We start from the raw sequence: 25,913 nt of genomic DNA, 5'->3' as shown, positions 1-25,913 counted from the left end.
CTTAAAAACGTGACATATGCAACTAATACGATTAAGAAAGAAGATCATGATATTTACACAAATTATTATTCAAATAAATGCACAGGTGTTGATAAAGTTTTTGATTTATTAGATAAAATATCAAAAGAAACCATTGGAACCTATAAAATTTTGTGTGATTGTGGTTTCATTATTGAAGATACCAATAATGTTTCATATGAAAGAACAGCACTGAAGGAAGAAAGTTGAAAGGTCTATACCATTCGTTATTAAGAACATAAAAGATATGAAAACGTATAAGCATTATATTTATTCATTTATTTCAGAAAAAATGGAAGCAACCCATAAAACATCTTCTCATCATTTTATAGCTATTCATACATTCCTTTTCAAAGTTGTGAAATTAAATAAGACAGGAATTAGATTTAATGTATCAGGGTACACATTCTTGAGTAAATTAAAATGTATTCGTCACGTCGCAGATGATAAAAATTTATGTGTTCTTAATTCATTTTATGGGCTTTAAAAAATAAACTTTATTTTTATTTATTTTTTAATTTTTTATTCTTACATAAATGAACAAAAACGGAACAGCTAAAATGAATGATAATCAAATTAGAGCAGAAGGTAGAAGGTTATTTAAACGCTTCTATAACATTCCTGATGGTGCTAATCCTAAAACTCGTAGAAGCTATTTAAATGAAGCAATAGATGCATATGAAGGGTTTGACATTTCATCAGAAAGTGAGAGATTAGCGAGAATGTTAAACGTTAATATTGATTTCTATTATTGTGATCCTCAACCAGAAGACGTGGACATAAATAAGGTAGACTTTCCATTAGTGGAATCAATAATGATAGATCCAGAATTTGAAACAGTAAATATTTTATTAACACAGAGTCCATGTGGAAAACTTCACGCTGACAGAATAACAGATGTTGAAGCACTCACCGGCTATAAAGTTTGTCCATTTTGTAAAGAAGAAGTTTATTCTATCCGTGATGATCCAGAAAGGAAAAACCAAAGAAGATTTTTAAAGCATTGTGAGAAATGTAAAGAAAATAATGGAAGATTAATTCAAGACGTTCAGTTGCAAAAGACACAGCAACCATATGCACCACATATTACGAAACAGAAGATATATCAGTGGTTATTAGCTCACAATTTGCAGAAATATTATAAACCAACAAGATATTATATTACTTTTGACTTTGAAACATTAGAGACTAAAGAAGAATTACAACTTTCTGAGTGTGCAACTTTGAATGCTTACTTAAAACCATTCATGGTATCATCAACGGTTAAATTAAACGATAAAACATATACGAGGAATTTTTGCTTAACTTCGAGTGATTCTTTTATTTCTGATTGGATTGAGTTTTTTTTTCAACCTGTTCATTAGTTGTTGAATCAAATATGAGTCAATACAATGAATTATTGAAGTCGCAAACGGCTGGGACTTTGTCCCATACATTAAATGAAAAACAGAAGGAAGCATTTAAAGAACTTCTAGATGAGGAATTCAATAAAGTGAATATCATAGGTTTTAATTCGGGAAAGTTTGATTTAAATTTAATTCTTCGTGATTTAAACACTGCAAAATGGAAAATAAAATCAATGCTGGGTTCATCTTCACAATTTAAGCAAATCATTGTAAAGAAAACAAACGTTCCATATGAATTGAGATTTATTGACATCAGAAATTATATAGCGGGTGGGACATTAGACCAATTCACTCAAGATTTCGGAAACAATAAATCACGTGTTAAATCCTTTTTCCTTATCAATTCATCACATGGGAGAATTACGAAGAAGAATTATATAAAGAGGAACCATTCACGAAAGATTCATTTTATTCAGCATTAACCCAAGAAACTATATCAGATAGTGATTATCAAATATATCTCAATGATGCTAAAAATTTTAAGAATAGATTAGAATATTTTATTCATTATTGCAATAAAGATGTTGAAATTATGATTGACCCAATCGATAAAATTATTGAAGAAACATTTGTTTATAAAATTGACACGCTTCATAATCTTTCTTTATCATCGAATGCTTCAATGATTCGTTACGCTTTAGCATATAAAGACTTTAATCCTAATGAAAAATATCCTGAGGAAGAGATAGAATCAAGTTTTGAATTAACGAAAAAGTATTGGAAATATAAAATTGAATCATATAAGAAACAAGATGAAAAAGCAGAAAGGGATACTAAAAATAATGTTTCAATGGATGATTTTCAATACTATCACGATTTAATCCTTTCATCTAAATGCAAAATGTGTGGTAAAGCGTTTACATATGCAAATAAACCAACATTGGATAGAATCGATAATGAAAAACCACATACCAAAGAAAATTGTCAGTTAATGTGTTGTTATTGCAATGTCGTAAAATCAAATAAAGATGAAGATGTTCAACGTTTAAGAATCAATTTAAGAAATTATGCATTAAAAAATAATTTACCAATGACTTTAGATTCAGTTGAAGCTTATCACATTCTCCGTAATGGAATTACTGGTGGTTTATCAAATGTTCAACATAGAGTAAATCTTAAAGGAATCACGCACATTAATAAACTTGCATATAATCCAGAAACTAAAACTGTATCAAATGAGGACACCACCAACATTATGACTCATTTCGTTGGTGTTGATTTTAATTCATTATATCCTTCATCATTTTCATCTAATCCTCATGATTTCATTCAATATACTGACCATAAAATGTATATGCCGGGAAGATTGAATGGTGTTATCATTTGTGATACAGCAACAAAGAAAGCAAAAGCACTGGGAATAATTAAGAAGAAAAATACTTTATTCGTGGCTGAAGTAAAGGGTCACATTGATGAAAAATACATTAATGATTACATAAACTTTTTACCGATAATAAGAAACTTAGATATTATCACAGATGAAAAAACAATTGGCAGTTTTATGTATAATTACATGAAATCAAACAATCTACCGGTTGACCAGAAACAGAGGAAATTAACTCAGTTAGCATCAACACACAACCAATATCAACCATTTTCTTCTTATTATCTTTGGTATCTAATAGACAGATTTCATTTTATCATTGATGACATTCAATCAATTTTAACATTTACTAAAAACACTTGTTTTAATGAATTTGCGAACAAATTTATGAACGAAAGACAAAAGGCTGAATTAGAAGGAAATAAAGGAAAAAGTTTATTTTGCAAGATTTCACTTAATGGATCATATGGTTACGATGCAATGAATACACAAAATTACACAAAGACTAAAATAATGAATGCACAGAAGGCACGCGTTGCATGTATGTCAAATAAGTTTAAAAACATAAGAGAAATAGGTGAAGATACATATCAAGTGATGCTTAAAGATAGATTTTATAGATGTAATACATGTTTACAAGAGGCATTCTTCACTTTAGATAATGCTAAATACTGGTATTTGGTTTTCATTTATGATTTTATGTATAAATGCATGAATGTTAATCGTTTTCATTTCATTGAAGGTGATACTGATTCATCTTATTGGGCAATCGCTGGCGACCCAAATCTTCCTAACACTCAAGCATTTCAAGCAATTGTTACCGATAAACAATTTTATGATAAAAACATTTTCAAATTCGCACCATTTGATTTCTTCTGTTTTGATGAGAAATTTAAACCTAAATTAAAGAATAAAGCTGAAGAAAAAGCACATGAGAAGAAGTTATTGGGTTTAGCAATTGAGAAACAAGGTGATAACATGGTTGCTTTATGCCCTAAGTGTTATACATCATTCAACGGTTCAATTGATGGAAGTGATTTTAAAAAAGATTGCACAAAAAATGAAAGGTGTTAGTTTACGACAAAATAAACAATTAACACCTAAAAATTATTTGGATATAATAAATGATAAAGTGATATTTGATGGTCAGAATATTAATTTACAACTTAAAAACGGGTCAATGACTCGCTTAACAATCGGTAAGACTGCATTAACAGGAGCACACACTAAGGCTGTATGTTGTGAAAATGGATGTTGTATGCCATTTATTTAATACAATTTAAAATTTTATTTTTAATAAAATGCCACAGAAGAGACAAAAGGAACCGTTAATGATGGTTTTGATACTATGATTCAAAGAGGCGGCACCCTTAAAACATTATTTTATTTTTATATAAATGAATAGCGCAGATTTAAAAAATTTAATTTATGATTTAGTACTTAATCAAAATTTTCTTACTTATTATGAATTAAAATCATATCTCCAAAAATATAATAAAAATATAACGGGTGATGATGTGGATTATTATTATCCGTATTATAAAAATGAAATTTTGAAATATCATGATAAAATAATTTCTAAAATTAAAGACAAAATTAAAAATAATGAATATACAAAGGAAAAACTAAATCACAACTTAAACAATTGAAAGATTTCAAAAATAAAGTATTAACAGAAGAAGATATTGATAATTATATAAATTATATAATCATGAGCCGCAAAAACAAAGGAACAAAACAAAAGGTGCAAAACGCCCAGGTCCTTCAGACCATAAATGAAGCACAAGCTTTAATTTATGATTCATTAGTTAAACCATATTCAACCCGACTTTTAAATGAAGATCAACTTTTGGAATTCATCCTTCAACATAAACTCGAAGCGGGAAAGTATATCAAACCTTTATATACAGCATATTTAAAACAAATGAATAGAATACATCCAGAATTAATGAAGGGGGGAATGAAATCCAAAATCAAAGCAGATAAAATTAAACCACTTGCAACACCAAAACCTCCAACGACAGTACGCCTCCTTTCAGTTAATCCTTCATCATTCACTTTATTATATCCATTTCAAACATTAAAGAAGCAAAAAGATTTTAAAAAGGATTTCAAGATATTAAATAAACCAATTGACCCGAAAATTCAACCGTTAAAGGAAAAATTTAGTCGCCCTTCATTTGCTCCATATCCATATTCATACGAAATCGATCATCTGGAATATTCAAAAGGAAACGTTACTTATTTATTTGCCATTAACATTAACACTAGATATTTATATTGCATTCCAGTGAAAGGGAAAACAGAACAGGAAACAAGAAGGGCTATACAATACTTACTAGATCATGAAAGAGTAGATAATATCAGGGGTGATGGTGATAAAGGATTTCAGGCAGCTATGGCTCATTATTTCCCACAAATTAATTTTTTCTTTTCATCCTCTCCATATACGTTTCATAATAAAATAGTTGATGCGGTAATGAGAACTCTTAGAGGTGCGTTAGGGGTTAACGGTCAGATATACTGGGATGGAAATCATGACTCCATCATACAACAGTTAGTATATTATTACAATAATACATGGCATAGAACTATAAACATGAAACCAGTGGAAATGAAAAATGATATTTCAAAAGAATGGGAATATATTAGAAAGCAAATGGAAAGGTTAAATGATGTTAAACGTGAACAAATTAATTCGGGGCTCATGAATTTTAAACAAGGAAATAAAGTTTTGATTCATCTCGATTATGGAAAAACTGATAAATCAATGACAAAAAGAAGACGAAGATTTGACACAATAGCTGAATTTGTTAGATATATTAACGGCAATGCATTAGTTGAAGTTGACAATAAATTAATAGAAATTCCGATTTATTTTATTACTCCATTATATTTAAATAATATTTAATTTTTTTTATTTCGTAAGAAATGAGTGACAACAAAGCAGCCAAGAGTCCAGACAATGAATATAAAAAGAAACTAAACAGAATTAAATCAAAAATATGCTATTACAAAAAGAAGCCGCAATGCGGTGGGGCTGAAAACGATAAAACTAAAGTAATTGAAAACGATAAAGAGAGGAAAGAAATAATCGAAAAATTAGAAACTTACCGTTCAATCCTTAAACTGAGTGAAGCAAAAATAAAAGAATTTAATAGAATAAATAAATTGATTGGAAGAGATGAATTTAATAAAGATGAATTTTTAAACTCAATCCAAATTTAATTTTTATTCCTCTTCGACAACGTCTCTTCGAGACGCCGAACCCTTCTGGGTTCTTCTCGGTTTTCGTGGTTTGTTGTTTTTAATTCGTTCTTGCATCATTTTTATCATTTCCTCCCTTGTTATGATTCGTGGTAAATTTTGAGCTTGTGGAGTATTCATTTCTGCAGTTCATCCATTACTTCATTACCTAATTAATTACAGACATAAAATATATTTAGTTCATTCGGTACCATGCAAATACAGTCACAAATGGTGGCATGTAATCTTTACCCAAGCCTGTTGGATTTGTTGTGAAAGTATGGACATGATTTCCTCCTGGTTCAGTTTGTCGAAAAGTCTTTTTTGCTGAATTGTTATAAGATGGAGATAAAACGTCATTGCCAGCTTTATAGTCTGAGTTGTATAATGGGTGGTCTCTTAATGAGTGGCTATGGTCGCCAGAAAAGTTTGTAGTTCCTGTATGAGTGTGCGGTGGAAGGTTTGCTTCTTTAATTTTCTTTGAACCACCGGCTTGCTTTGAATGGTTAGCACAGTATAAGAATTTGTCTACAATCTGCTTCCACGTACCAAAACCCAGAACTGTTGCGGGATTTGTTGAGTTCATTGACGTATAAATAGAACCAACAGGATATAATGTTTGAAGTATTTCATTTTTCATGCTTGTAATCACATCATTTACTTCCGACTTCTTTGCATAATTTTCATCAACATAAGTTTTATCTGCTTTAAGGTCTAAACATCCTGAAACCCATCCTGTATCAGCTTTAACTTTAAAAGTCTCCGATGTCCATTCATGATACCATTCAACCTTTTCTTTAATTTCATTATCTTTTTCATCAACATAAGTTTTATCTGCTTTAAGGTCTAAACATCCTGAAACCCATCCAGTATCAGCTTTAACTTTAAAAGTCTCCGATGTCCATTCATGATACCATTCAACCTTTTCTTTAATTTCATTATCTTTTTCATCAACATAAACCAAATTTGCCTTCTTATTTAATTCACTATCCACATATTCCTTATCCACCTTCTTCATTATGTCGTTTAGGAAACCTTCTATGAATTCCTCATTTAAATTAAATCTTCCAATCTTCAAAACTTTAGGAAATGCATTTAATGCGTAATATCTCTGTTCTTCTGGTGGAATTGATGTTATATCATCCGTTATTCCTTTAATTTTTGAATTCATAAATAAAATTTTTTTTATATTTGATATCACTGCACCACCTTTGCAAACGAATTCGAAATGGTCATTTTTCAATACTATCTCCAAATCTCCATATTTCAACCTTTGCGTTTGTTCTGCCGTCTTTGAATTATATGCATATATGGCGTATGTAATGGTCTGAAGGACCTGGGCGCTTTGCGCCTTAAGTTGCTGTTGTTAATCATTTATTACGATTTAAAAATAAATATTTAATCCGTTATCTCATCAGCTATTTTCTCTATTTGAAATTGCCATAATATTTCATTCATAAATTCTAAATCACAATCAAATAGGTCAGTTATTCTAAATTTAATATTTGATAAATCTTTTGAATGAAGAATAAATGAATTCCCGGATAATTGAAACGGATATGATAAAGAAAATGTGTTTAAGTTGATGGATAAAATGTTTTGTATTGATGGGTAAGAGTTAGGGTCTAATGTTTGATGTGAAAATCTCATTGGGGTATTAACTTTATCACATTTGATTAAAATGAAATTGGAACCAGTGTCAGAATACAAAACATCCCCAACATCTTTTTCAAAATTTAATATCCCCAACAATGAACGAAGATGAGGAGTACAAAATTTAATTTTCAGCGGGAATTTAATAAGGTTATTTATTTCATCAAGTTCAAAAAGTTTATCGGTTTTGATTTAAAATTTTCTTCATACCATACGATAAATGATTCATTTAAATAACTTAAAATCATGTTAATATCCCATTTCGCTATCACATTATTTATATACATATCATACGTTTTTTCAAGGTCATCTTTAATAAATGATATATAATCTGAAGGGTCTAAAAGAATGGGATTAAATTTACCACTCACAGAAACGAGAGTAACATTATAAATTCCGCTAACTGTTAAATTTAATTCACAGTTATTATTCGAAATAATATTGATAATTGACATTTTTATTACGATTAAAAATATGGTAAAGCGTTATTTTCCAGTGATAACAAAACTAGAATAAGATTACCTCAAGAATTCATAAATTCAACGAATAAGAAATTCATTCATGTTATAAATTTTAGTGTTTTCAGAAATATGAGTCAGTGTCATATTCATCAACAGGTTATATTTCACTTCATTCAAATTTAGTTCAATCAAACCCATATAATGACCATTTCATAAGATTTTCAGATGGTATTAAAAATGTAATTGATAGATTAAAATATGACAGATTGACAATATCGAATTTTTGGAATTTTGGTTTAAATATCCCGATGGGAAAAAGATTGAAGTTAAAGATAAAGCTGATACTATAACAAAAACAATTACAATGACCGATCCGGATAGTGGGGAACAAAAAGAAATAAAACAAACGATAGAAACTGGTGAAAGGTCAATTATTATTGATTATGATTCAAAGGATTATTATTCGATAATGTTAATGCTTGAATATTAAATAGCCTTAACAAAGAATTTTTCAAGTGATATTTTATATTCATGTTATCACCTCTTTCGGTTTCTACTTCTAATTGTTTAAAGCTTTGATTTGATGATTTGTAACCAACGAATAAACGCATGCATTTAAAAGCGGCATCACATGTGAAAGCTTTATTTGAAACTAGAGTTGCTTTAACTTTGCGTTTAATATATGTGTCACCTAATTGGTTCACATCATGAGCCGGATTTGTAATTCTTAAATGAGTTTGTTTATCATCAAAATATGGAGCATCAGAGTCATAGCATGAACTTTCAAGTTCTCTATAATATCTTCTACCGTCATTCTTTGCGAATATTTCATTTATCTTTTCGAATGAATGAAACACATTTCCATTAATCGGTTTAGTGTTTGGCACCAAATAGTTAGTCGTCATTTATTAATAAATAAAAAATCAAAATTAAAGATGAAAATGAATTTTTAATTTTAATGAAATAATCAACTATGGCTGCAGGTATATTTAAGAAACTGTGGGATAAAGTAAAAAGAGGAGCGAGTAAAGTTTGGGAAACATTGAAGAAGGGAGCAAATTGGATATTTAAGAATAAAGAAGCAATTAGTGACGTTGCTGAATCAATAACACCAAAAGCTGCCCCAATAAGAGAAGTTTTAAATAAAGGAGAAAAAGTTTATCAAAGACTACAACCGATACTAAGATAAAAATAATTTTAAAATAATTTATTTTTACTATCTACCTCCTATTTTATTAAGTATTCCTTCAGCTATTCCACCAATTGCGTTACCTGCTTGTGCTCCCATCGCCGGATTACCTGCTTTAGTACCTAATACTCCACCTATGATAGTTCCTGCCGTTTTCGCTACTGGTGCCAAAAAGTTTGCAATGGGTTTAATAATCTTTTTATGAACCCAACCCGCAGCTTTCTTAATTCCATCCCATAATTTTTTAAAGAATCCTGCCGCCATTTCTGATTTAATATTAATTAAAAAAATATATTTCATCACTTATATTCTAATTTTTATTTAATGATAAATGAAACCGATTTTAAAAATAAATGAAAGTGAAAATGTTCAACAAAAAATAAACGTTGTTAAACCAATTACTGAAATAAAAATTTTTTCATCTGTTGAAGAATTTAATGACTATTATGCTAATAATAAAAAATTATTTGAAGAATTGACAACATGTAAATTGAATAAAATGTTTAAAGTTGATGGATTCAAAATTTCAAAAATAAAAGAAGTGGTTAGTTTGAAATCTATTCCTCAATCAAGAATCACCTCATTAATGAAAATAGATGATTTAACAAAAAGAATAGAAGAGATTGAAGAAAGAATGAATCAAATAATTGATTTCATAAATTCAAATAATCATTAGTTTCTTAAAGTTCAATGTTGAACTCATCAAATTCTTCTTCATCATTACCATTACCTTTAGCGAGTTTATTTACTCTTTCAACTCTATCTTTTGATAGTCTTGCGTTTAATTTTTTCTGAAGTTTTTCGTTACCAAGTTCTAAAATTTTACATGGATGATATTTAAACCCGTTAAATTCTTTTTCCTCAGTTTTAATCATTAATCTACAAAGAACTTTAGTGAGGTGGTTTTGTTGTTTAAACCATTTATCCTTAATATTTGTTATAAATTCAATATCCGGAATTAATTCCCAAATTTTTGAATTTTCGATTAATTTACCATCAAATGCAAAAGCAATAGGTTTAATATTAAACTTACCTTTATAAAATAAACTTTGTATGTAATCATCAAAATAAACGTCTACTTGTTTAACCTGGGTGAGAATTGGTGAAAGTTTATTCATTAATTGATTTACAGTCACGAATTTTGATTCACTCATTTCATACAAAATAAAAAAATAAATTATTCAAAAATGTAAGACATGAATTTTTAAAGTTTATTTTTTATTCATGAAAATAATTATTTCTAATTTCTTTTATTCTCTCGTACATACTAGATTTGAAGAATTCGGAACTTTTACCATAATCTCCTAAATGTTTTCTTATCCCTAACGTGTGCCAGTTATTATATGAAACTGAATAAACTTTATCTTTATCTTTACACCTTTCATCACTTCCAATATATTTATATCTCAGTTTTGATTTAGCATTTTCATATTCATTAGCGTTTAATAATTCACAGTCTTCCTTTTTAAATTGATGTTTAAGATATTCAGGATTTAATACTCTACGTTTATATGCTCCTAACTTAGTTCTAAAGGTTTTTCTACAAAATTTAGGAATTCCATCCTCTTTAATGTCATCAATGATTTCCATTTCATTATTTTCAATTTCTTCTTCTCGTTTATGAGGTCTTTGATTATGACTCCATTGATTCCATGAAATTAAATATTCTTTATCATTATATTTATACCTCATTAGCTTATTTTGGCTTTCATATTCATTTAATAATTCACAATCTTCATTTTTAAATTGAAGTTTAACCCATTCAGGATTTAAACAATGTTTAATTAATCGCGGAATATCTGACATCATCTATATATAGCTTCTTTTATAAAAGATAAAAAAATAAATTATTTTAAAATTAATGTTAATTTTTTAAAATGTGTTTAGTATATAATATTTATTACTAATTTATTTAATAATGTCGCGCTTTCTTACGAATTCATGACTTAAAAACGTAAGAAAAAATTTTTATATCATCTATATATAGAAGATGTGAAAATATACCTTCATCTATATATAGACGTAACAAAAAAAGTCACTAAACCCTTCCACATATACTACTTAATTTGTTGATCAAAAAATGACCTCACAATGTTTGATCATAAGTGAAGTCATCTTCATGGGTATTTAGAAATTCCAAGAGAAATTGCTTATTTCTCGCAGATGTAATATCTGAGAAAATCGAATTTAAATATTCATAGAAACCCAAATCATTCTCCGGTTCGAATAATTCATCTGTTGCTTTTTCTGTTTTTTCTATGAATTTTAATAATTTGATTAATAAATCTTCATCAGGAAGAATTATTGCTGCATTTGTGATAAAATTCCATATTGAGATAATATGGCAATAATTACATTTATAAAATGTAATTTTATCCAAAATTTTTTGGCAAATTCGCATAATAGCATTAATATTTGAAGCTGAGATTAAACCTGTGATTACTTCTGTAACTTTTGGAAAATCATCGCAATTTAATATCTCTTTATATTGAATTGAGAAATAAAAAAAATCAAATGGATTCATTTCTTCAATTTCAAGGAGATTGTAAAAATTGATAGAAGTGTTATTGCAACAAATTGTATTTGCAGCAAAAAATATCATTTGCTCGATTCCATTTTTGGAATAAATTTGCTGGAACAATGTTAAATTAAAACAGTTGCTTAATTTTTCTTCATTGTTTTCATAAAAAAGTAACAAGTTTGCAACTGGGCGTGTGGGCAATTTTAACGACATTTTTAACGCGATACGAGCGTAAGTCCATAGAATGTGTTTTGAGGGAAACTATAAAAATCCAAAATAGAGGTAAGTGCGCCATTATTACCTGCGAAGTTACATGGAATAAATCGAAGAGTAAGTACAAGATGATCTTGCATCTTTCCAAGTAAATGAAATTTATTAAAATTAAGATGATAATATTCATTTATAGTATGTGTATGATGTTTTTTCAAAATTTCTTCAAATAAAATGCAATGATAATTTTTGAATAATTTTTTTCTTGTGTATATTTCATTTTTTATTAGTGAAAATATCATTACATCAATAAGGAAAGCACAATCCAAATTCATATTAGTTAAATTAATCTACGACCAAAAGCCCGCCAAATTTGAATTAAACACGTTTTTTGATAAAAGTGTCATTTATGATTGTTGCATTTAGGGATAGTAGCCAATTTCGGTACCAATCTTGAAAATGCCTCGCCATGCCCGCAACATGGAAGAGAAGTATTGGTCTGATATTGAACTATCAATCAATGCAAACTGAATCACCTTGTCATGTTGCTCCACAGATACAGCAGTCTGAGTCCCTCGCTTGGTCATGTTGCTCCACAGATACAGCAGTCTGAGTCCCTCGCTTGGTCATGTTGCTCCACAGATACAGCAGTCTGAGTCCCTCGCTTGGTCATGTTGCTCCACAGATACAGCAGTCTGAGTCCCTCGCTTGGTCATATCACACCAGATAAATAAAAGTTCAGCTTCACAATACTTACCTGCTCTATTATGTGATTTTTTCCAACTATCATATGTTAGTTGTTGTATTGAAGTTGAGTATGAAAGAATAATTTTGCAAGATTTCTCACCAAATAAAAAATCATTAAAGAACATTTTATTCTTTGAAAATGTATTTATGTTGAAAATAATGGAAGATGTTATTCTTGTTAGTTAGTTTACGAAGTTCTTTTGGAAGAAATTTGTTGAATATCTTTATTTTGAATGGGAATGAACTTAGGAAATTCACCACAAGCTCTTGAATAGGCAGAATTGTAATGGATGATTAGCTATGATGGGATTATACGATGTTGGTTTGTTCTAGAATGATTAAAAAGTTTTCAGGTAATGTGCTGATGCATTACAAAAGATGGAAATTATTTAAATAATAACATAGTTTAATAATATTCAATTTAACTGATTAAATATTTGAAAAATTATCTAATTAGGATTTTTTTAGTTTGAAAAGGTAATTTTAGGCATAGTGTATAAAATAAAAAGCATCTACCGTGTCAGAAAATCGAAAAGTTTTCCAAAAAAATCATAAATTTCAAATTTTGAAATAAAAATTGGTACTTTTTAATATGTAAAATAAGAAAATGTATTTTTTTTGAAAAATTTAGATAGAGTAGTTCTCTTTGTATCTAAGAGGAGTGAATTTTTTCTTTAACAAGATCTGGAAACGAACAATTGAAATTTATTTTATCAATATCAGGAGGAAAAGTTAAGATTCAATATGGAATTGGTTGGGTGTAAGGTAGAGGAACTATTGTGTGATAGTTGATGCTTAGAGTTGAAATTGAAGGAAAATAAAACGATAAAAATAAAATGAATACTACCATGGACCCGTCAGTAATAGGTAGTGAAGAGAATAAATCATCCTTACCTCATACAACAACTCATCCTTACCTGAGACAACTCATCTTACCTCAGACAACAACTCATCCTTACCTCAGTCATTGACTCATCCTTACCTCAGTCAGACTCATCCTTACCTCAGTCATTGACTCATCCTTACCTCAGACAACAACTCATCCTTACCTCAGTCATAGACTCATCCTTACCTCAGTCATAGACTCATCCTTACCTCAGTCATAGACTCATCCTTACCTCAGTCATAGACTCATCCTTACCTCAGACAACAACTCATCCTTACCTCAGTCATTGACTCATCCTTACCTCAGTCATTGACTCATCCTTACCTCAGACAACAACTCATCCTTACCTCAGTCATAGACTCATCCTTACCTCAGTCATTGACTCATCCTTACCTCAGTCATAGACTCATCCTTACCTCAGTCATAGACTCATCCTTACCTCAGACAACAACTCATCCTTACCTCAGTCATTGACTCATCCTTACCTCAGTCATAGACTCATCCTTACCTTAAACAATAACTCATCCTTACCTCAGACAACAAATCATTCTTACCTCAAACAATAAACATCCTTACCTCAATCTTTGACTTATTCTTATCTAAGTCATTGACTCATAATTACCTACGACATTTACTCATCCTTACCAGAACTTTACATTTAAATTCAAAATAATTTTATTATATTAAATTTTCAAAATCATATTTTAGTTCAATACTATTATAGATATAACTTTGTCAATAATGAATATTTTCGCGATTTGGATAAGTATTCATTGAGTTATCTAAGATTTTATTCGTGGGTATAAATTAATTAATATGTGAAATAATTATATAATAAGAGACGGATATCCAACACTCAGTCTCTCTTTGACATCCAACACTCAGTCTCTCTTTGACATCCAACACTCAGTCTCTCTTTGACATCCAACACTCAGTCTCTCTTTGACATCCAACACTCAGTCTCTCTTTGACATCCAACACTCAGTCTATCTTTGACATCCAAGACTATAATTTCTTATATATATTCCGTACGCATTCACATCACATTCTTCCTAATCATTTATTAAATTTTTTCCCTTTTTTATAAATTTTAAATCTTTTTAATTATATTTTTTTTGATTCATTTCCTTATATTTTTAAATATTTTTATCTGAGTGTTGGATGTCAAAGAGAGACTGAGTGTTGGATGTCAAAGAGAGACTGAGTGTTGGATGTCAAAGAGAGACTGAGTGTTGGATGTCAAAGAGAGACTGAGTGTTGGATGTCAAAGAGAGAGACTGAGTGTTGGATGTCAAAGAGAGACTGAGTGTTGGATGTCAAAGAGAGACTGAGTGTTGGATGTCAAAGAGAGACTGAGTGTTGGATGTCAAAGAGAGACTGAGTGTTGGATGTCAAAGAGAGACTGAGTGTTGGATGTCAAAGAGAGACTGAGTGTTGGATGTCAAAGAGAGACTGAGTGTTGGATGTCAAAGAGAGACTGAGTGTTGGATGTCAAAGAGAGACTGAGTGTTGGATGTCAAAGATAGACTGAGTGTTGGATGTCAAAGAGAGACTGAGTGTTGGATGTCAAAGAGAGAGACTGAGTGTTGGATGTCAAAGAGAGACTGAGTGTTGGATGTCAAAGAGAGAGACTGAGTGTTGGATGTCAAAGAGAGACTGAGTGTTGGATGTCAAAGAGAGACTGAGTGTTGGATGTCAAAGAGAGACTGAGTGTTGGATGTCAAAGAGAGAGACTGAGTGTTGGATGTCAAAGAGAGACTGAGTGTTGGATATCCGTCTCTTATTATATAATTATTTCACATATTAATTAATTTATACCCACGAATAAAATCTTAGATAACTCAATGAATACTTATCCAAATCGCGAAAATATTCATTATTGACAAAGTTATATCTATAATAGTATTGAACTAAAATATGATTTTGAAAATTTAATATAATAAAATTATTTTGAATTTAAATGTAAAGTTCTGGTAAGGAGTTAAATTAAGAAAGAATAATTGAGTAATTGAGTGATATTTGATAAGTTAGGGAGAAAATTTCACATACATTGTAGTAAATATATGTTATTGCAAGAGTTAGGATGAGTTGTTGTCTGAGGTAAGGATGAGTCTATGACTGAGGTAAGGATGAGTTGTTGTCTGAGGTAAGGATGAGTCTATGACTGAGGTAAGGATGAGTCAATGACTGAGGTAAGGATGAGTCTATGACTGAGGTAAGGATGAGTCTATGACTGAGGTAAGGATGAGTCTATGACTGAGGTAAGGATGAGTCAATGACTGAGGTAAGGATGAGTCTATGACTGAGGTAAGGATGAGTCTATGACTGAGGTAAGGATGAGTCTATGACTGAGGTAAGGATGAGTCTATGACTGAGGTAAGGATGAGTTGTTGTCTGAGGTAAGGATGAGTCTATGACTGAGGTAAGGATGAGTCTATGACTGAGGTAAGGATGAGTTGTTGTCTGAGGTAAGGATGAGTTGTTGTCTGAGGTAAGGATGAGTTATTGTTTAAGGTAAGGATGAGTCTATGACTGAGGTAAGGATGAGTCTATGACTGAGGTAAGGATGAGTCTATGACTGAGGTAAGGATGAGTCTATGACTGAGGTAAGGATGAGTCTATGACTGAGGTAAGGATGAGTTGTTGTCTGAGGTAAGGATGAGTCTATGACTGAGGTAAGGATGAGTCTATGACTGAGGTAAGGATGAGTCTATGACTGAGGTAAGGATGAGTCAATGACTGAGGTAAGGATGAGTTGTTGTCTGAGGTAAGGATGAGTCTATGACTGAGGTAAGGATGAGTCTATGACTGAGGTAAGGATGAGTCTATGACTGAGGTAAGGATGAGTCAATGACTGAGGTAAGGATGAGTTGTTGTCTGAGGTAAGGATGAGTTGTTGTCTGAGGTAAGGATGAGTTATTGTTTAAGGTAAGGATGAGTCTATGACTGAGGTAAGGATGAGTCTATGACTGAGGTAAGGATGAGTCTATGACTGAGGTAAGGATGAGTCAATGACTGAGGTAAGGATGAGTCTATGACTGAGGTAAGGATGAGTTGTTGTCTGAGGTAAGGATGAGTTGTTGTCTGAGGTAAGGATGAGTCTATGACTGAGGTAAGGATGAGTCTATGACTGAGGTAAGGATGAGTCAATGACTGAGGTAAGGATGAGTTGTTGTCTGAGGTAAGGATGAGTCTATGACTGAGGTAAGGATGAGTCTATGACTGAGGTAAGGATGAGTCTATGACTGAGGTAAGGATGAGTCTATGACTGAGGTAAGGATGAGTCTATATGACTGAGGTAAGGATGAGTCAATGACTGAGGTAAGGATGAGTTGTTGTCTGAGGTAAGGATGAGTCTATGACTGAGGTAAGGATGAGTCTATGACTGAGGTAAGGATGAGTCTATGACTGAGGTAAGGATGAGTCTATGACTGAGGTAAGGATGAGTCTAATGACTGAGGTAAGGATGAGTTGTTGTCTGAGGTAAGGATGAGTCTATGACTGAGGTAAGGATGAGTTGTTGTCTGAGGTAAGGATGAGTTGTTGTCTGAGGTAAGGATGAGTCTATGACTGAGGTAAGGATGAGTCTATGACTGAGGTAAGGATGAGTCATGACTGAGGTAAGGATGAGTTGTTGTCTGAGGTAAGGATGAGTCAATGACTGAGGTAAGGATGAGTCTATGACTGAGGTAAGGATGAGTTGTTGTCTGAGGTAAGGATGAGTCTATGACTGAGGTAAGGATGAGTCTATGACTGAGGTAAGGATGAGTCTATGACTGAGGTAAGGATGAGTTGTTGTCTGAGGTAAGGATGAGTCAATGACTGAGGTAAGGATGAGTCTATGACTGAGGTAAGGATGAGTCAATGACTGAGGTAAGGATGAGTCTATGACTGAGGTAAGGATGAGTCTATGACTGAGGTAAGGATGAGTCTATGACTGAGGTAAGGATGAGTCTATGACTGAGGTAAGGATGAGTCAATGACTTAGGTAAGGATCATTCCATTCCACATATATCACAACACCTACACCTTACACAACCCACAAATCATCTCCAAATTTCTTTTCAGAACTTCTTTTAAATGAGTATTTTTCAATCAACAAACATCCCTTCTTTTGCCCGCACAAAAGGTTTCAGATGTTATATTGTTCCAGAAACTCATGAAACAAAGTTCTAAATGAAAATCCACGGAATGAGCTTGTTCAATAGCATTATCAATAAAAAGAAATCTATGGTATCGCCCGCACAATACCAAAAGATTCCATTTTGTAATGAATGATTACTATGATCCAAGGATGGTTCCGTAGACTTGAAAATTTTAAATTGGAGGTTTAATTCAAATTTGGCGGGCTTTTGGTCGTAGATTAATTTAACTAATATGAATTTGGATTGTGCTTTCCTTATTGATGTAATGATATTTTCACTAATAAAAAATGAAATATACACAAGAAAAAAATTATTCAAAAATTATCATTGCATTTTATTTGAAGAAATTTTGAAAAAACATCATACACATACTATAAATGAATATTATCATCTTAATTTTAATAAATTTCATTTACTTGGAAAGATGCAAGATCATCTTGTACTTACTCTTCGATTTATTCCATGTAACTTCGCAGGTAATAATGGCGCGCTTACCTCTATTTTGGATTTTTATAGTTTCCCTCAAAACACATTCTATGGACTTACGCTCGTATCGCGTTAAAAAATGTCGTTAAAATTGAACCGCGCCAAATGTAAAAGAACTTCATCAGTCACTGTGATTTTTTTGAAAAATTTATCCCAATTCAAGCATCCAATTGATCTTTCTGTCATTGTACTTATGCATTGATAAAGTTGATTTAATGAATCCGAAGAATAATCATTATGCTTGACTAGTTGAGTTAGTTGATACAGACTGTCGTCAGCCATTTTAAAAAAATGAATAAAATTGTATAGTAAATTATATTTGTGAAATTTGTGACGCTACATTCAATCTAAGACCAATATCTCAAAGAATTCCTCATTTAAGTATTACTTTTCATTGTTTTTTAAAAAATATCTTTGCTTATTTGTTCACTTTTTTGACATTTATTATATGCTTTTTATCATATTTCCGATGATATGAATATATATTCTATATAAGAATGACGCTACATTCAATCTAAGACCAATATCTCAAAGAATTACTCATTTAAGTATTACTTTTCATTTTTGATTCAATTTTCGAACGGTTTTCGTAAATTTTGCATCATTTCATTTTTTAATGGGAAAATCATCTATATTTAATCAAAAAAGAGCAAACTTTACAGACGAAAATAAAATATTTATCAGGGAACAATCTGATAAATACCAAAAATCAACATCGAGAGATGAAAAAACGAATATAATCAAACAAGTTCTTCAATATTTTAATATTAAATACGCCGAAAATGAATCTAAAGCTGTCAGAAGATATTTTAGTTATATTGCAGTTAAAAATATTCCCGCAGTTACTGGAAAATATCCTGATACAATTGTTCGCAAAGATATGCTTTATTCGCATGATCATACAAATATTATTAATTCAAATAATATTGAACGTTACTACCGTTGCATCGATCATTCTTGTCAAGCACGTTATTTAGTTAAAATTGAGAACAGTTCAGTTTCCGAAGATTTACAAAAGGAACATATACCCGAATGCAGACAATTTAAAAAGCTACAAAATGAAAAAAATGATCTTCATAAATCAATGACTCTGACAGAAATATACAATAAGGCAATGGCAGAATTTTCTGAAGACAACGGCACTTTTCAGCAGATTAAAAAATTTATGACAGAACTTGCTGTTGGTACTGATGAAAACCCATTAATTAAAGATTCATTGGTCAGGGAAGTTTATAATAAGTCCAGAAAATTTTCTGTTGGAGAAAAAATTACAGACGATGAAATTGCTAATTTTTGTTTAATAAATGGCGAGCAGTTTTTCATTGGCCATGATTTTCAAGCAAATTGTGAGACGATGTTTTTTGGTTTTGAGAAGGCAATTCAATTTGCAAAAGAAGCCACAGATTTATTTTGCGATGGAACTTTTAAAATTACACCAAAACATTTTCAAAAAGGACAGATGCTAACAATTATGATTTGTGAACCTTCAACAAATCAATATCTACCACTTTTATTTATATTCATGAAAAACTGCACATTTGAATCTTATAAGAAGGCATTTGAATATATTTTTACTGTCAAGGGTATTCAATTTTCAAAGCTAATTCAAATTCATTGTGATTTTGAAAAGGGAATGATAGAGGCACTTCAACAAATTTTCCCTAAAGTCCGTATAATTGGATGCCTATTTCATTTCAAACAAGCTTTGCACAGGAAACTTGTAGCACTTTATACAAAAAATTTCAATACTTTACAAAATTCTTTATTCTTTATTCTTTATTCTATTACTCCATTCATGTCTCATGAAGAATTTGTACTTACAATGCATATAATTAATCAAAATAAAGTTGATTCGATCAAAGATTATATTGATTATTTCAACAAAGTTTGGTTGCCGCACTACAATTTAATATCTCAATATAATAATGCAACTGCAATATTCACTAATGATTGCCTCGAGAGTATGCATTCAGAATTTTCTTCGTTAAAACATCCAAACATTTATGAAGCTATTAAGGAGATATCTCAAATCCAATTAGATAAATATAACGCCATCAAAAATAACCAGAAGATCGAGCGCCATATAAAAACCGTTATCACTGATAGCTACAAAAATTATATTCTTGACTGCTTTCAAAAAAGAACTTGAGAAAACAATTTTTTCTATCAAACAATACAACGTAAGTGATCTTTCTTTGGCTCAGAACGAGATTTCTCCATATGGTTCCATAGAATCGAGTTCATTGTTCGAAAATATTCCAGTTCATGATGCAGATATACTCAAATCGATCGATCTAACAGATAAAGATACAATGATCACTAAGTTTATTAATGAAAAAAGAGAAAAAATTATGGCATTATTTAATGAAACATTAAATCATCCAGATTTTAATTCATCCACTCCAATTCAAACTAATTTTGAGCAAGCCGATACAAATCAAGGTTCAGATGCTCCAATTCGCTCCGAAAATTCAAATATTGCAGACTCTACAGATTTAGAACCAGAAAATCAAAACCATCCTTCTACAAATCAAATGTCTAGTAATCTAGAACATAAGCTGGACCTTCTTGATCATATTGAAAAACAATTATCGAAAATGCGCTCGTTATTGGGAATTCTTCCTACTACAAAATGCTATTGTTGGGCCGTCAAAACAAGTTTCAGTTAATAGCAAGCAAAATTCTGAAAAAATAAGAAAAAATCTTCCATAACAACAAAATCAAACAATAAAAAACAAAATTCATCCGACAATCCTCCTAAACGTAAAGCTCCTATTTCGGAAAGGATTCTCAGCGATAATAACTTATATTTTCAAGTTCATCGAAAGAGATCGAAAAGCAAACGTTCCACATCTACAGAGAAAAAGAATTGATATATGAAGTCTAATTCCTTTTATAACTACTATATTTTTATTCTTATGACTAAAAAATAATATATTATTTAAGGGTGCACCAGTATGTACGTTTATTTGAGAGGAGGAGGATTACCCTCTCAATTTTGAGGGATTCGTTAGTTTATTTTCTCGATGAATATGCAATAAAATTTGATTTTTACCTTATCAATATACTTCATATAATATACACATGTTCATGTAAAAACTTTTTCCCAAAATCCTCAGGAATTAAGGGATTTTTGAATTTTAAGAATTTTTTTCGAATTTTTTCGAAAAAAAAATATTTTCAGAACAGCCGTAACGGCTAAGATTTAGGAACAATGTTAAGTATCAAAAAGAAAGGAGGTCTGATATAGACAACATATATCGTTGAAGGTTGAAAAAATCTCTAATATTTGAGCCCAAAATTTCAAATTTTAATTTTTTGAAAAAAGAGGCCACCCGTATGTACGTTTATTTGAGAGGAGGATTATATTTTTGAAAGGGTGAAACATTATGAATATGTTAATTATATAATAATATGTATTATATAAAAAGAAAAAATAAAGCACGTTAAAATTTTTCTTTCTTGATATTTTTTACAAAATCTACTTAGAATTATGCAAAATATGACTAAATAATTATAAATTTCAAGTTAAATTTTAATTTTGCTAAATAATTTAAATTTCAAAATATCAAGTTCAGTTCGACTATGTATGTAGTAATTCCTCAATAAAGTGCCAAAACCCTATTAAAAATATATGAACTTTTCAACATTTTAATGTTTTTATTTAAAAATTTGTTGGAATATGAGCTTCAAACAATTATTATGTAAATAAAAATAATTAAATATATGTATTTATTCGTATTACAACCGTAGTAAGTCGATTCTTCCTTTCTTCTACTGAGTTTTGAATTTGATTTCGAATTGTAAAGAGATTCAAAGGGAAAATACTAGCGGATAAAAACTACCTCCATGAAAGGGTCATAATGGAGTCAAGTTGTATTTTTTGATATTTTTTGCTTTTCGAGCCTAAATAGGTAGCCAAGATAATGCCTAAAAATAAGGTTCTAAATTCTGAAGTTTACATGATCCTCTCGTGTGCACCCTTAACTTTTTAAGTTTTCTCCAAAAATAGATACTACTCATATGTATGAGCTACCTAAATGTTAATATCCCTATATCTCAGATAATAGTTCTGAGGGTGGTCTATCGTCAATAACATAAAAGCAAAAAATAATTGTTATAATTTAAATGAAGAAGTAATTTAAAACGATTTTATTTATGATCAAATTTTATATATTTTTTTGGATCAAATCCATTTTAATAGAATTTATATACTATTCATCTATTAGTAAACACTACCGTATATTATTTTTTAAGCTATCTTATTTTTGAACTTTTATTCAAATCTTTGTCGCAAGAAGAATTGCATGATAAATAAAAACATTTAATCAAAGTCAATTTTATTTTTCATATTCAAATGGACTGAGTGTGTTAACATTTAACATTTTTTGCTAATTGTCGTCAAAATTAGGCGTAAAGCAAAATTGATATTTCATATGGTTTTATGATAGATAAGCATTATATTCCCACTCATTATATTCGTAAATTTTGAGGTTTATCCTTCGCTTTTAAGATCATTGAATTTGATTTTTATATAAAATAGTTATATATTAGAAAATAATATGAGTTTATGTGATATTATTTTTCAGAAGATTTCATTCTATATGCCTATGAAAAGTACTCTCAAAACTAACTTTTTCCTAATTATAATTAAATCTAGAATATTGTATTATGCTTAGTATTATTTCATTTTTCTCATTCAATTTAGAATTTACAAATGTCAAAAAAATTGAGAGCTGTCACTTTTGATGAATTTCTGTTTATTACACTATCAAAGAAATTAATCAATTCCAATTGCAGCTTACAAATTTATAATATAAATTTTGTACCGTGAAATAAATTATATCAAATAATTTTATTTGCAAATAATTATCAATTCAATATATACACCATATTCTTATAAATCTTAATGACATTCTTTTCATTCAAAAAATTCAATTTAATATTTGTTATTGAAATAAATGATACAATATTATCCAATACATCAATAAGGCTATTTGTTTTCTTTGATGTTGTGATAAATTATCTCAAAAGTTGAAAGTACGTTTGCCAAAATTTTATCTCTAGATTTTAATGTTGTAAATTTTCCTATGACAATATTAATCTATAATTTTTTTTGTACAGACCACAATTTTCAAAAAGATGTTCGACGAAATGGTTCTTATTCTCGAAAAACATGGATATAAATTCATCAAGCAAGTAGGAAAGGGATGCTTTGCTACATGCTATTTAGTTTTCGATACTAGATACAAGAAAGAATTCATCTGTAAAGTTTGTCATTCAAATTCAAATAATCCAGAGTCATCCAATAAGCAGAAGTTCTACCAGAATGAAATTGATGCTCTAATAAACATAACTCATCCAAATATAATCAAGATATACAACTACTTTGAAGATCACAATTTTCTTTACATTATTTTGGAATACTGCAACCAATTTTCATTAGATAAGTTTATATCTATGCATGGCAACCTCAAAAGAAATCAATTATATGATTTTATCCTCCAGTTTGCTACAGGCTTACACCATTGTCATTTATATGGTATTGCTCATCATGATATCAAACCGGCAAACATATTATTGGATGAATACAATAAGATCAAGCTTGCAGATTTTGGATTCGCTTCTTATCAGGAATATGATGCTAACGAAGTTCGAGGCTCTCTTGCTTATATACCTCCAGAGAAGATCAACTTAGTTAAGTACGATCCTTTTGCTAGCGATGTTTGGAGTTTCGGAGTTTCAGTTTACTACCTTGCATTTGGATCACTCCCATTCCAAGGTGAGACAAAGGAGGAGTTATCACAAAACATTAAGAAGGCTAACTATAAAATGCCAGATACCAGCTATGACTTTGTTCGCGACATCGTTACACATACATTAGTTATCGATCCATCAAAAAGATGGACCATGAAGCAAATCGTTGACTATCTTAAAGATCAGCAGATTGTGGTCAAAGAAATCATTAAGACCAAATCATCATATGCTGTTCGCTCGATTACTCAGATGGCTTACAGTGGATTCCGTAGTATCCATTCACTGCGTAACATTCATCAACCAAGATTGGTCGAAACATTCGCAGTCCAAGTTTAATTATTTTTAATTTTATTCTTATTTTTCTATTATTTATTTGTGTTATATTAAATCCTATCTATCCTAAATGTAATTTTTATATCAGATAGAATCGAATAATTACAGGTCTTGGATGAATTTATTAGATTTTAGATCATCGTGTATTTTTTTTTATAAAATGGAGGGCATCATTTATTCAGAGTAGATGTGTATATTTCAATTAAAGCTTGCATTATCTCATTTAATATCTTGTTAATCTTTACAAAACAACTAGAAAGCATAGTTTTATAATCTTTCTCAGAATTTGTGCCTACTAAAATCCTATTATTTCATATTATATATCGAAATTAGAAAGAGATATCACTCTTATAAAATATATTTATAATTTAAGGGTGCACACGAGAGGATCATGTAAACTTCAGAATTTAGAACCTTATTTTTAGGCATTATCTTGGCTACCTATTTCGGCTCGAAAAGCAAAAAATATCAAAAAATACAACTTGACTCCATTCTGACCCTTTCATGGAGGTAGTTTTTATCCGCTAGTATTTTCCCTTTGAATCTCTTTACAATTCGAAATCAAATTCAAACCTCAGTAGAAGAAAGGAAGAATCGACTTACTACGGTTGTAATACGAATAAATACATATATTTAATTATTTTTATTTACATAATAATTGTTTGAAGCTCATATTCCAACAAATTTTTAAATAAAAACATTAAAATGTTGAAAATGTTCATATATTTTAATAGGGTTTTGGCACTTTATTGAGGAATTACTACATACATAGTCGAACTGAACTTGATATTTTGAAATTTAAATTATTTAGCAAAATTAAAATTTAACTTGAAATTTATAATTATTTAGTCATATTTTGCATAATTCTAAGTAGATTTTGTAAAAAATCAAGAAAGAAAAATTTTAACGTGCTTTATTTTTTCTTTTTTATAATAATACATATTATTATATAATTAACATATTCATAATGTTTCACCCTTTCAAAAATATAATCCTCCTCTCAAATAAACGTACATACGGGTGGCCTCTTTTTTCAAAAAATTAAAATTTGAAATTTTGGGCTCAAATATTAGAGATTTTTTCAACCTTCAACGATATATGTTGTCTATATCAGACCTCCTTTCTTTTTGATACTTAACATTGTTCCTAAATCTTAGCCGTTAAGGCTGTTCTGAAAATATTTTTTTTTCGAAAAAATTCGAAAAAAATTCTTAAAATTCAAAAATCCCTTAATTCCTGAGGATTTTGGAAAAAAGTTTTTACATGAACATGTGTATATTATATGAAGTATATTGATAAGGTAAAAATCAAATTTTATTGCATATTCATCGAGAAAATAAACTAACGAATCCCTCAAAATTGAGAGGGTAATCCTCCTCCTCTCAAATAAACGTACATACGGGTGCACCCTTAAATATATCAATAATGTTTTCTTAGTTTACATATTATTGATATTTGTATCATGCTGAAATGTGAGATCAATTCGATTGTATCATCGCTTATCTTGATGTGGTAAATTTTTGTCATTTCA

General features: G+C 30.1%; 5 protein-coding genes and 2 pseudogenes across 7 annotated transcripts, besides 9 other annotated features; all 7 read left to right on the top strand.

The window, feature by feature from the left end:
• The first annotated feature begins 554 nt into the window (after nucleotides 1-554).
• TVAGG3_0058410 lies at nucleotides 555-2,827 on the top strand (annotated as a pseudogene). Its single transcript has one exon. A coding segment is annotated over exon 1 (2,273 nt).
• A 110-nt stretch (nucleotides 2,828-2,937) lies between these two features.
• TVAGG3_0058400 lies at nucleotides 2,938-4,021 on the top strand (annotated as a pseudogene). Its single transcript has one exon. A coding segment is annotated over exon 1 (1,084 nt).
• A 900-nt stretch (nucleotides 4,022-4,921) lies between these two features.
• Nucleotides 4,922-6,901: a mobile genetic element.
• On the top strand, nucleotides 5,680-5,976 carry TVAGG3_0058390 (uncharacterized protein; the record flags this gene model as incomplete). The annotated part of the gene is made up of 1 exon (XM_051221330.1): nucleotides 5,680-5,976. The coding sequence occupies one exon, from the start codon at nucleotides 5,680-5,682 to the stop codon at nucleotides 5,974-5,976; it is 297 nt and encodes a 98-aa protein (XP_051106316.1).
• A 2,180-nt stretch (nucleotides 6,902-9,081) lies between the features above and the next one.
• On the top strand, nucleotides 9,082-9,297 carry TVAGG3_0058370 (uncharacterized protein; the record flags this gene model as incomplete). The annotated part of the gene is made up of 1 exon (XM_051221329.1): nucleotides 9,082-9,297. One exon carries the CDS (start codon nucleotides 9,082-9,084, stop codon nucleotides 9,295-9,297), a length of 216 nt encoding a protein of 71 aa, XP_051106315.1.
• Nucleotides 9,298-11,358: 2,061 nt separating this feature from the next.
• Nucleotides 11,359-12,006: a mobile genetic element.
• Nucleotides 12,007-18,395: 6,389 nt separating this feature from the next.
• Nucleotides 18,396-21,237: a mobile genetic element.
• TVAGG3_0058350 (MULE transposase domain-containing protein) lies at nucleotides 18,909-19,531 on the top strand (the record flags this gene model as incomplete). Its single annotated transcript, XM_051221328.1, has 1 exon — nucleotides 18,909-19,531. A coding segment is annotated over one exon (623 nt), but the record flags the coding sequence as incomplete, so codon positions are not given.
• TVAGG3_0058340 (MULE transposase domain-containing protein) lies at nucleotides 20,488-20,961 on the top strand (the record flags this gene model as incomplete). The annotated part of the gene is made up of 1 exon (XM_001283252.2): nucleotides 20,488-20,961. One exon carries the CDS (start codon nucleotides 20,488-20,490, stop codon nucleotides 20,959-20,961), a length of 474 nt encoding a protein of 157 aa, XP_001283253.2.
• Nucleotides 21,238-22,275: a mobile genetic element.
• Nucleotides 22,276-22,362: 87 nt separating this feature from the next.
• Nucleotides 22,363-22,387: a mobile genetic element.
• Nucleotides 22,363-22,387: a terminal%2Cinverted (terminal inverted repeat of Kolobok-1_TV transposon ID:TVAGG3_0013400).
• A 634-nt stretch (nucleotides 22,388-23,021) lies between these two features.
• Nucleotides 23,022-23,058: a mobile genetic element.
• Nucleotides 23,022-23,058: a terminal%2Cinverted (terminal inverted repeat of Banshee-A3 transposon ID:TVAGG3_0058300).
• A 355-nt stretch (nucleotides 23,059-23,413) lies between these two features.
• TVAGG3_0058290 (protein serine/threonine kinase protein) lies at nucleotides 23,414-24,617 on the top strand (the record flags this gene model as incomplete). The annotated part of the gene is made up of 1 exon (XM_001310764.1): nucleotides 23,435-24,385. The coding sequence occupies one exon, from the start codon at nucleotides 23,435-23,437 to the stop codon at nucleotides 24,383-24,385; it is 951 nt and encodes a 316-aa protein (XP_001310765.1).
• Nucleotides 24,618-24,754: 137 nt separating this feature from the next.
• Nucleotides 24,755-25,792: a mobile genetic element.
• Nucleotides 25,793-25,913: the final 121 nt, after the last annotated feature.

The sequence above is a fragment of the Trichomonas vaginalis genome, chromosome IV (genome assembly GCF_026262505.1).
Source record: "Trichomonas vaginalis G3 chromosome IV, whole genome shotgun sequence".
Lineage (NCBI taxonomy): Eukaryota > Parabasalia > Trichomonadida > Trichomonadidae > Trichomonas > Trichomonas vaginalis.
The sequence above is the reverse complement of the archived record's forward strand: the minus strand, read 5'-3'. Positions and strand labels throughout refer to the sequence as shown.